The following is an 11,730-nucleotide window of genomic DNA, read 5'->3' as shown; positions in this document are numbered from 1 at the left end:
ATCCAGGACACTTGCAAAAAGTATTAAATTGAGATTATTTTAGTGTAAACATTAGTCATTGGGATATTCAAAGGTGTAACTTCTAGCCTTCTGAAAAACAGGTCACTGGAATGAAATTCTACTTACTTCTTCCACAAAATTTATAAAGCTTTGAAGAGTGAAGTAGTTTTCCAGACTTAAATTTTGCAGCTTAATCACCTACATTAACACTTCCAGGATGTTTTCTTAATCCAGATGGGTGTACCAGCAGATGCTAAAAATAGGGAGGCCACATCCTGCGCTTCAGCTGGTCACAGGAGCAATGACAAGCTGTTATTTCTGTTTTCCAAAAATCCACAAAATATTATCAGTATAACTGCTTGAATACCACTAGGGTGAACACTCAAACAAATATGTATTTAAATAATGTCTGTGATGTTTTAAGTTTTAGTAAATGCTGTGGGAAGTAAAACTCCCACATTTGACTGGCTGGAAAACCAGCCATAAATAACAGGAGCGGGAAATACTTGTGAATACTTTTGTAAAGACTTCCATGCTGATTTGTCTAGACAAAATGACTAAAAATATTTACTACTGTACCCTTCTGGAAGGTAACACAAATTTCAAAAGAGGGTCATGTGAATTTTAGTCAGTTAATGCTCAGAAAGCCCTCTAAAAATAATGTATTTAAATGCTATTTTTTATTATTTTACAATAAAGGATCTGTGAAGTATAATTGATCCTGATATCATCCCTGTCACTGCATTGAGAAGATAAAAATCATAAGCTTTGCTGAAAAAAGTTTGCAGTAGGTTTCATCATCATAAGATGCAAGCTGCGCGCGGCAGCCCTGGCTGCCACAGAGCGGCTTCCCCATGCTGTAGCTCGGTTAAATTCTTGGTTTGCTTTGCACCGTGATACCCCTTCTGCTATGGCGAAATGGGAGCTTCGTGTGAGCTGTGAGCTATGTGGCTTGCGGTGAGCAGCATCTCACTGCAGCACGTGCAGTAGAACCTGTTTGTGTAACTTGATTCTCTGCCCAAAGTTCGGCTGAGGAGGTTAGAATCATAGAATCATAGAATCATAGAATCATAGAATATCCTGAGTTGGAAGGGACCCTTAAGGATCATCAAGTCCAACTCTTGACACCGCACAGGTCTACCCAAAAGTTCAGACCATGTGACTAAGTGCACAGTCCAATCTCTTCTTAAATTCAGTCAGGCTCGGTGCAGTGACCACTTCCCTGGGGAGCCTGTTCCAGTGTGCAACCACCCTCTCTGTGAAGAACCCCCTCCTGATGTCAAGCCTAAACTTCCCCTACCTCAGCTTAACCCCATTCCTGCGGGTCCTGTCGCTGGTGTTAATGGAGAAAAGGTCTCTTGCCTCTCGACACCCCCTTACGAGGAAGTTGTAGACTGCGATGAGGTCTCCCCTCAGCCTCCTCTTCTCCAGGCTGAACAGGCCCAGTGCCCTCAGCCGTTCCTCGTACGTCTTCCCCTCCAGGCCTTTCACCATCTTCGTAGCCCTCCTCTGGACACTCTCCAACAGTTTCATGTCCTTTTTATACTGTGGTGCCCAGAACTGCACACAGTACTCGAGGTGAGGCCGCACCAGCGCAGAGTAGAGCGGGACAATCACCTCCCTTGACCTACTAGCGATGCCGTGCTTGATGCACCCCAGCACACGGTTGGCCCTCCTGGCTGCCAGGGCACACTGCCGGCTCATATTCAACTTGCTGTCTACCACGACCCCCAGATCCCTCTCTTCTAGGCTGCTCTCCAGCGTCTCATCGCCCAGTCTGTACGTGCAGCCAGGGTTTCCCCGTCCCAGGTGCAGGACCCGGCACTTGCTCTTATTGAACTTCATGCGGTTGGCGATCGCCCAGCTCTCCAACCTATCCAGATCCCTCTGCAAGGCCTTTCCACCCTCAACAGAGTCCACAACTCCTCCAAGTTTGGTGTCATCAGCAAACTTGCTCAAAATACCTTCTATTCCTACATCCAGATCGTTTATAAAAATATTGAAAAGGACCGGCCCTAAAATGGAGCCTTGAGGGACCCCACTGGTGACCGCCCGCCAGCCTGATGCAGCCCCATTTACCATAACCCTTTGGGCCCTGCCCGTTAGCCAATTGCTCACCCATCGTATGATGTTTTTATTTAGCTGTATGGTGGACATTTTGTCCAGTAGGATCCTATGGGAAACTGTGTCAAAAGCCTTGCTGAAGTCCAAAAAAATCACATCAGCTGGTTTCCCTTGGTCCACCATACGGGTGATCTTCTCATAAAAGGAAATCAGGTTAGTTAGGCAGGACCTACCCTTCACAAACCCATGCTGGCTGGGACCAATGACTGCTTTGTCCCCCAGGTGCGCCTCAATACGTTCGAGAACCATCTTCTCCATGATTTTACCAGGCACTGACGTGAGACTGACAGGCCTGTAATTGCTAGGGTCTTCTTTCTGACCCTTCTTGAAAATCGGCACAACATTTGCCAGCTTCCAGTCTACCGGGAAGTTATCGTGACTGTTACATGCTATGATGTGTCGAGAGCTGTATTGGCAGCTTTTACCTTGGGCATAAAATGGTCGCGCGGTTGCACTAATGTTTATCTTTGCTTTTTGTGCTTAGGTTGTTCAAATGGGGAGGTTCAGGCTGGATATTGGGAAAAGGTTTTTCACCCAGAGGGTGGTCAGGCACTGGAACAGCCTCCCTAGGGAAGTGGTCACAGCACTGAATCTGCCAGAGTTCAAGAAGCGTCTGGAAAACACTCAAGACACGTGGTCTGATTTTTTGGGGGCTGGTCTTGTAGGAACCCAGAAGTTGGACTCGATGATCCTTGTGGGTCCCTTCCAACTCAGATAGTCTATAATAAAACTCACTATATAGTGAGTTTCCCATCACTTTCCATGATGAGAACACTTTGCCAGTGGTTACATTCAAACTTGCAAAATAAATAACAGTTTTATCCATGAAAGAAAACAAAGCTGCTTCTAGGTACCTGTATAGGATGTGCTGGGAAAGTAAATGCAGGCATGACTCTTTTCCTATACACTTCCATGTGTGGGTCAGTTTGCTGGCCAGTCTGCACTGGACTTGGGCAGGCTAGACTGCAGAGCCCTTGCTGCTGCAGATCCTCCAAGATATTTAGAAGAGGGAATTGTTTTGGGTCAAGAAGCACTTGGGTACTTTTTCTGTCAGAGGATGAAGATTTACTTTTGGATAAATACTTCTTATTTGGATAAATAGCTCTTCCCATAAGGCAGATAAAAAATTTATGTGAAAACAATGGTGTTACGTTAGTTCATGCTATAAGTTTAGGGCGCACACATCTGGAGCAATTAGATGGGATCTTCTCAGGCAATCTGGAACATCTGTGCAGGATGCATTCATAATAGCAGTGCAGTAACAAGGATGACATGGTGATTTCTTTTATATATTTATATTACACATCTGCTCAGCTTGAGGTCTGGTGTGCCGTTGCTGTTGCCAAAACCCTGCGTGTCCTTTGGCTTTATGTTCCCAGCATTGTCATTCCTGGTACAGTTCTCCTTTCCATGTCAGGATTTCCTGGAAGAGTATCAAAGCTGTCTTAGCTCTGATCATTTGTTTGGCAGTAACTTGACTGCCAAAGTACCCACTTACTCCATCAGATTTCAATCAGCCAGCATGCAATGTGTCACCAGCTTTTCCAGCTCTGTAACTGAGAGCTTGACAAATGCAGCTTTTTGAAACAGTACGAGACATCACCATGCTATAATGAAACAATATTGGAGTAGGAAAATCATAAATCCGAGAGTGGTTCAGACTTCCAAATTTATTCCCATTTCCTAATTTTAACCAAGCAGTGACCAAACATTTACCTTTTCATATTTTTTGTTATCACAAATTATCATTTTGAACTGAATTTGTACATGTGAACTCACTTCATTAATTGACAGACAAAACCAGGAAATTTAAGTGGAAAATGTTTCTCATTTGGGAAAGCCACAGAAGTAATCTTGATTCTTTTCTGGACCTGTGAACACTTTTTGTGTGTGTCCCTGAACATCTTTAATTCAACCTAAAGGGGTTGAATTAAGCTTTCAACCTAAGGGTGCCATGCAGGACTCATCTGGGACCAGCAGGTTTCCTGTATATGGCTCTGTTTTGGCACAGCAGCTTCTTTTTATTTCCTGGGTGTCTCAGGTGTTGGTGTGGTAGCTTGAGCTGTGATAGAGACAAGTGCTGCAAGCAAGCGCCCCCTCACTGTAACTTCCAATCTGTGAAGGCAAGGATGGGACGAAAACCCAAGTTCATGTATACAGTATAAAATGGAAGAACCAGATTCTGCTAAAAACATGGTTTGTTTGCTTTCTTGACAAAGTATTCTAAAATCTCTTCCTCAAAGGCTAGGTTTCTGAAAAGAGCAGTTATACAGAAAGCAGGTGACTACAGCAGGCCTAACGTGAGGCACAGGTGTGCGGGTGTCACACGAAGGGCACACCTTGTGCAGGTGACACTATTCATCCACCAGGCAGGTGGCTGTAGGACACTGAGTGCATTGCATCTGGGACGCTATTCCTTTGCTACCTCGGAGACTAGTGATCAAGATTTCTCCAGAATAGAGGTCCCTGCCAGTGATCCTGTGGAAAGACGAGTATAGCTGACAGGGTGAAGGTTTTTCTTGAGGCTTTGATGATGCACCATGTACAAAGCCCCATTAACTTTGCTTCCTGCTTTCCCTACTATCTGAGGACAAAGGCTCCTGAGGTGTATACAGGTTGCCTAGCAAAACAGAAATGCAGCATGTGAAATAGGGATAGGAGCTATTTGAAGGCGATTGGTGCTGACTGAAAACGAACCTGGACAACAAGTGGAGAACAAACAGAAAGGCTGATTAAAGAGGAATGATTATAGTATAGATAGACACTGAATAATACATACATTGACCAAGAGCTGCTATCTGTTTAGGTGTGTGATAAAGGGCTCCCTTAGTGAGCAAATTGCTTCTGTGCTACTGCAGCAGTAGCGTGTGCATTTGATTGCCCCAATAAAGCACCACACAGTCCAACTGAAAAAACAGGCTCATGAGAATTTTTCATTAGCAGGTTTGCTGCTAAACAAACCTGCCTCGGTTTGACACAGAAGCCAGTTTCAGAAACTCTCAACCATTTCCTGTACTGCTTTTGCATTATTTTTAGAGCACAATGCTACTGTCATACACAAAATAATGTCTAGCTTATAATGATTTCTGTTCATATGTACAAACCCCAGTAAAAAAAGTTGAACACGATATACACACTGGGAAATATAATCCTGGAATATGTGTCAATGACATGATTGTTCTGCAGAATAATCCTGCCCACGTTTCCTTTCAGAGATCTCTTTCTCTTGATGCGAGCTGGGCCCACGTTGGAGACACTGGTTGCTCGTGCCCGCGTTGCGTTCTCTTCACAGCGGTCAGAGAAAGAAGTCAGGTCCATGTCCACATCCGGGTCGTGGTAGCAGCCATCAAAAGCCATTGCTTGCACTGCATCAATACTGTACATTCCTGATGCCTGGCAACAAAGAATAGTTAATCTGCATCTAGCAGAAGCCATTTTAGTAAGTAATAATTAAATAAAACACAAAATTAAAAAAGCTTTCTCTTCAGTGCTGTTCCCCCTATTGAGAGCATAAAGAGAATATGGTTACCTCCCAGTGTATCTACCCCAAATGCTTCTACCTGTGGGGCCTGGCCTCCCGTGGAGGACATGAGCAAGTAAAGGGATATATGTGACAAAACACACTTGTCTGACTGATTATTGCCAGCTGACTTACATGTGCCCTTGCTTCTGAAACAGAAAAATCAAACTCTGCATTTCGTGTAGGTCTGTGTTGCTGGAGCTATTGGACTTCAAACATTTTCATGTTTTTTGATAGGATTATCAAATCATGTGAGCAACATATGGATCCTTTGTATATTCTTCCCTTTGTGGTATTCCAGCAAATGATTTCACATATGGGGATATTCTTGGAGCAAAGTTTTTAAGTGAGTGCCTCATAGAAAGCAAATGTTTACAGAAATATAAACATTACTACTTCAGGCACACTTAAAAAAAAAAATTGACCTTGTCATTCATCTGGTCTTGGCATAAATATATATATATATCATTAAACCCATTTGCCTATCAGAAAATGGGGGAGCAGGAGAAGGATAGTCTGTCTCACAGGAAACAGGAGGAAATATCACAGTGAGCACATTTTAGTGTATATTTCACAGAAAGGAAAAAGATTAAAAGACTCCCTTGATCAATAGGCATTTGAGAAACAAAATAAAGATTACTTTCCTCTGGGCAGGGGGGATAATAATAAAAATGAGATGTGCTCCTTAACCTCTGCTACAAGAAAAGGAAGGGAGAGAAAACTCAGACCTTCTCAAGATCTGAGAGATCAATACATTTCTCCCATTCAGCCAAGAAAAAATGAGATACAAAATGGAGTCACAGAGATGGTTACGGTACTATTATCACAGTTTTGTATCAGGATTATTTTGTGGCTTCTGTGATACTCCTGAAGGCAGCAAAACACAGATTATTGTACCTTGCCCCTTTTTTTGAGTTGTTTTCTCTCTTCAATTGTGGTGAGATAGTTCACTGCAGCATATTCGATGACAGACAGGAAGACAAAAAGGAAGCTGATCCATAAATACACATCCACAGCCTTTATGTAAGACACTTGAGGCATTGAGGCACTTACTCCTGTAATGATGGTTGACATTGTCAGCACTGTAGTTATGCCTGCCAAAGAAGAAGGGGAGGTTATCATAATACAGGCCAGCTGGTTCTGATTAGCTCATCACCAGTTGCTTGGACAGCACAGCTCTGTGAGGGCAAATGATTGAGACTGCTTTTAACTTCACTGAACAGGCTCTGAAAAGTGGAGTGAACCATGAAGGACCTATCACATACAATACTGAAAACTGTCTCCACTCCATGTGCGTAGTCAGAGCTGTAGCACACCATGTTTGAGCAGTGGGTACAAAATGCTGCTGATTCAGCAGTGCAAGGAGTACTTTCTATGACAGCTTTTCTATGACTGCTGTAGGGTAGTGAACGTGCATTATTTGTAAAACTCTTGATGCATAACTTTCTTTAGAAACCCACGCATAAATTAAAGAACATGATCAGCAAAAACATCTTGACAACATTACAAATGACCTACTGAGAATTAAAACTTGATTTATGAATATGAAGTTAAATTTCTTACAAATAAAATAAATTGGTAGATGCATTAATAAAACTAGGTGTCATAATTTGGTTTTAGACTAATATATTTATATCTCACGTAGAGATATAAATATCTGCCAATAGAAAGGCAGATTAATATAGCTATAGATAAACATTAAAGGCTGCCTCAGTACATGCCAGTTTGTTTCTTAAACAGAGATTCCCAAAGCTTTTACTTGTCTAAGAAATACAGCAACATACAGTCAGCTTCTGGGACCAGTATCAGTGAGAAGAAGGAGCAGGAGCTTCATCGCTACAGTTTTTTGGACTCAGATATATTAGGGATACATTAGATATCTTAATATATTTTTGTCAGATTTTCACAGAGATGCTAATCTTTGAAAAAAAAATCCACCTAGTCCAAGTCCGTTAGTGTTAAATTACCAGCAAAAGGTAGCCTTGAAGTGGTATCAACTGATTAATCACTGAGAGAACAATAATGTTATAAAAAAAAAAAGAGCCAACTGTAATTAATCTTTTTATCCCAAAATGTGGTGTTCAGAGTTAAACCACGAGAGCAGAAAGGCACCCAGCTTGCTCTTTGCCTTCCACAGTAGCCTGCGTGCCTTGCACAGTTAAGGGACTGAAGTAAACATTTTCAAAGTACCTGACAAAGAAAGGCTTTGCTACCTAGGACAAGTCAGAAAAGTGGCTCCAGGTTGGTAGGAAGATATCAACTGGTTCTAGAGAGAAAGCTGAGCTACAAAGATTTTAGATAGATTTTGCTGTGCCTATGAAGTATTTCTCATGAGCCATGGATCCAGGAAGGGATCTGACTACCTGTTACTTCCCTGGGAAGAAAAAGAAGTCTTTGAGGAAAAAAAAAAAAAAAAAAAAAAAAAAAAAAAAAAAAAAAAAAGGAATGAACTAAAATTCTACCTAGGGAAATCTGCAGAAAGAATTTTTTCTTTCCTTCTGTAGTGTGTGAGCTACTAGTACAGTAAAGCCACAGTAAAGCCAGTCTGAAGAAACATCCCATTTCCAAACACAGAGGTTAACTAAAGGAGTTTGTGTTACTGACAACAGTGGCAATAATAGAGTTGTCCAGGCAACTACCTGATATATTTGCTCATGTCTTGCGTAAATAAAAAGCTAAGGTAACTTCAAAAGCTATCCATTCTATGTATCCCAAAAGAATACAGTAAAGGTTTACCTAGTGATACCCTGGCAGGAACAGCTCTTCTGTCAATCCAGAATGAAACCCAAGACAGCATCACCATCAGCATGGCTGGGAAATAGGATTGAAGCACAAAAAAGAAAATATGTCTCCGGAGTGCAAAATTTATGAAAAGTCGATTGTACCAGCCTAATGAGAAAAAGGAGAGGAAGAAGGCGGGGGAGAAAAGAAGAGAACTATGTTATTTGTAATCTCTGTTCACCAGTCCTCTCCTTCCAGTGTTTCCACATCAGTAATGGTAAATACCTAAGAGATATTGCTAAAACCCTGCTTTCATATAGTGCTTTATAAACTGCCCATCCATACCTCATTAATACACTGCTGCCTTGGCAGTGAAGCATCACAAGTATTGCATAATTTTAAGGTTAGGAAACTGAAAAAAATAAAGTAAATAGATTTCAAGTGAAACTGCTTGGGGAATACAGATAAGATATAATAGTCCAGTTCAGCTAGCCCAGTGGAGCAGATACCCTGCCTCCCCTCAAAAGCAGCCTGCCTTCTCTCATGCTGCAAACATGCAGGCACCAAGCCGCACTTTTCCTATGGTCAGACCATTTTCCCTGCCCAGCTTTGACTTTAGAGGTAAGGGTGCCATCTAGTGACTTTTGGGGCAGGCTCTGGATGTGCAGCAAAGCACATGTGCTACACCTTGTGCAAGGAAAACAGTTTACAGTGTGGTACAAAGAAGGCAAAGCAGCAGTCTGTGCAGAATCTGCATTTTCTATACAACTGCAGACGGAAATAAGCCTGTGTCTGAACAGTCCTGCCATCACAAAGAGACACTTTATAAAAAAGACTATCTCAGCAGTGACCCCGTTTAATATTAAAGATGCTCTAAGTGGTTTCAGCCATGCAGTAGGGTTTTGTCTTTAGAATGATTGTTGACAGTGACATTGTTGCTCCTTTGGAGGCCAGGGAACTCCAAAATCCTAAATGCTATGCGTGTGTAGTTCACTGAGATTCACAAGAAAGGCTATGCACAACCTAAAATGCAGAAGTCTGCTCTGTGAGCAGCATTTTTGTCCAGACTCTTCAGGAGGAGATGGCCGCCACTAAAATTATGCCAATAGCTCCCCACTGTTCCTTTCTTCTGGTGGGGAGGAAATGTTACATGTAACCACTTTCTTCCGACAAGAAGCAAAACAAAAGAAGAGGAGAAAGTGTAAGCTCCTGTCTGACACAAAACCTCAAAGCCAAAGGAAAGTGTATGCCTACAAACATCAGTGATCTAGTTAACAGATAAGGCACCTGCATTTATTCCGAGGTACCTCCCAGTGGTCACCAGTGACTTAAAAAAAACCTACTTTTCCACCTTTACCCTGCCGAGTTAGCTTGTTTTCAAAACATCTGCACGTTACTGCTAAGCAGTTACTTTTTTTGCAAAATCAAAGGTGCTGTGAAGGTGCTGCAAAGGTACAGAGGTTGTATGAGGTTGCAGTGCTGTGCACAAGGCCATATTTGCTTGCATTAGTGTTTTTTGATGAGAATAGCAAGAAGGGTAAAGAAGCCACTTGAGTCCCCAGAATGCAGTTTCACACAGTGATAGCAATTTGGTGGAAACCATCCCAGTCTCCTTCTTGCAACAAGGACAAATTTGACGTAGCTCTCTGCAAGGCAGTGTTATGATAGCAAGGCAACTTTCTCTTCTCACATGACAGTGGCTCTTGAAAGCTGGAGCTCTGTTCTTAGCTCAGACACAGGCAAGAGATAAGGCTGAAGGAACTGATCAAGTTCTGATCTGTGAATTCCTCACTGCTTAGGCTGCAGTACCGTTTAAACTGGAATTTCTGCATTAAATATCAGCCATTAAAGTAAGAGCCCTGCAAACTTGAATCCCTCTTACTCTTTTTTTTAAAGAAAACAAAGATATTCTGTATCTAAAATAAAGTAAATAATTCTATTTGCAGTTTTTCTATATGTCTTCAAGGTTGTTTGTTTGTTTGTTTGTTTTAAATTGTTATGCATTTCACCCCATTATATGGAATCATTTCTATTTCATTAATCTGCCTGAATATAAAAGGGGAATATTCCCATTGAAATGAACTGTCTCAAACCAGAAAGTACAGTAGCAAGCATTCTATTTGATCTGGTTAAGAAAAGTATGTTTAGACTACTTACATAGAGACATAATGCAAAGTTTGTAATTGCATGCACAACTAAAGAGAAAATAAAAGCCACTTTGCATGAAATCAAACCTATAATAAACTTCTAGGGCCTTGTGCAATTTGCCAAAAGGTGTAGTTCAAGATGTATAGTGAGGCATAAAAACCTGTCTGGCACAGATATCTGCATGTAAACAATGTAGCACTGACATACAAGGATTATTTTTTTTTTTCTGCAACTTTATGTATAAACATGGAACATTAAACAAACCATGAATTAGACCTTAATAGGTTATAAACACTCTCATGAAGAATTTTAAAGTCAGTAGATTTTTAATGACACTTTCCAGCTCCAAAAAATGAGATTTTAGACAGTAAAATATATTGGGGTTTCCTTTTGTTTGCTTTCTAGTACTTGACCCTTTACAGTTGGTATTTTCAATATTTTTTTTCTATATAACCAGGACCAAAATATTCCTGTAAACCCAATACTCCAGAGACTTTCGGAAAAGGCCCACCATTTTGAGAGCTCACAACAGCATATATTTAGTTGTTCTGCATTTCTTTAAGGTTCTTTTTGTCAGCTTGCAAGTATTATCAGAGCCTCTTCTAATACAGAGCAGGTGTTACACTGGTAATGTAAAGAGAACTTAGGCCTGAGGCTAACAGATCAGTGCAATTGACAGACCTCTCAGAGGTTTGCCATTGCTTATTTATTAGCAATTAATTTGAAGGTGAACTGCATGGCTGCGTCCCATGCTTCTCTTCTAATGACAGGGGCTTACTATACCAGTACTGCTGTAAAATGCGAGTCCACTGGAAGCACTGAATTCTTCAATGAAAAACTGGGAGAGGGAGATGTGTTCATCTGTGCTCAAGGACTGATTTCCATGTTTCCAGTATAGCATCAGATCATCTTCATTATATGCATCTGGGAGAAAGTAAAAACTAAATCACTTTCTCTGCTGGAATAAAGCTTCTGTTTCTTTAGCAATAGAAGAACACTCAAAACAATTTGGAAAACCTCAAAGAAACCTATTTTTTTTTAATATCAATTTGCCAGTTAGTTGACATAGAAAAATTGCAAAAAACACATTGCACCTTTTTTCAGGTGGAATCTTGTGCCATGTCAGCCATGTACCTGACAGAGGGGGAGCACAGGTCCCAAGACACACAGGGGTACAGCTTGGGAGCTGCTGTGCTGAGCAGACTGCCCAAGCACTG

General features: G+C 41.4%; 1 protein-coding gene across 2 annotated transcripts in view; it reads right to left on the bottom strand.

Moving 5' to 3' along the window:
* Positions 1-3,776: 3,776 nt before the first annotated feature.
* Positions 3,777-11,730, bottom strand: part of GABRR3 (gamma-aminobutyric acid type A receptor subunit rho3) — a 31,687-nt gene continuing 23,733 nt past the window's right edge. For both annotated transcript variants that reach the window (XM_068692719.1, XM_068692731.1), the window contains 4 exons: positions 11,297-11,437; positions 8,381-8,533; positions 6,542-6,738; positions 3,777-5,517 (listed from right to left, as the gene is read on the bottom strand). In XM_068692719.1, coding sequence (XP_068548820.1) covers positions 5,215-5,517; positions 6,542-6,738; positions 8,381-8,533; positions 11,297-11,437 — 794 coding nt within the window. In that variant the 3' untranslated portion in view covers positions 3,777-5,214. The remainder of the gene's footprint in view (positions 5,518-6,541; positions 6,739-8,380; positions 8,534-11,296; positions 11,438-11,730) is intronic.

Source organism: Anas acuta, chromosome 1 (genome assembly GCF_963932015.1).
Source record: "Anas acuta chromosome 1, bAnaAcu1.1, whole genome shotgun sequence".
NCBI classification, from domain to species: Eukaryota; Metazoa; Chordata; class Aves; order Anseriformes; family Anatidae; genus Anas; species Anas acuta.
Note: the sequence above shows the minus strand (reverse complement) of the source record. Positions and strands in the feature narration are given on the sequence as shown.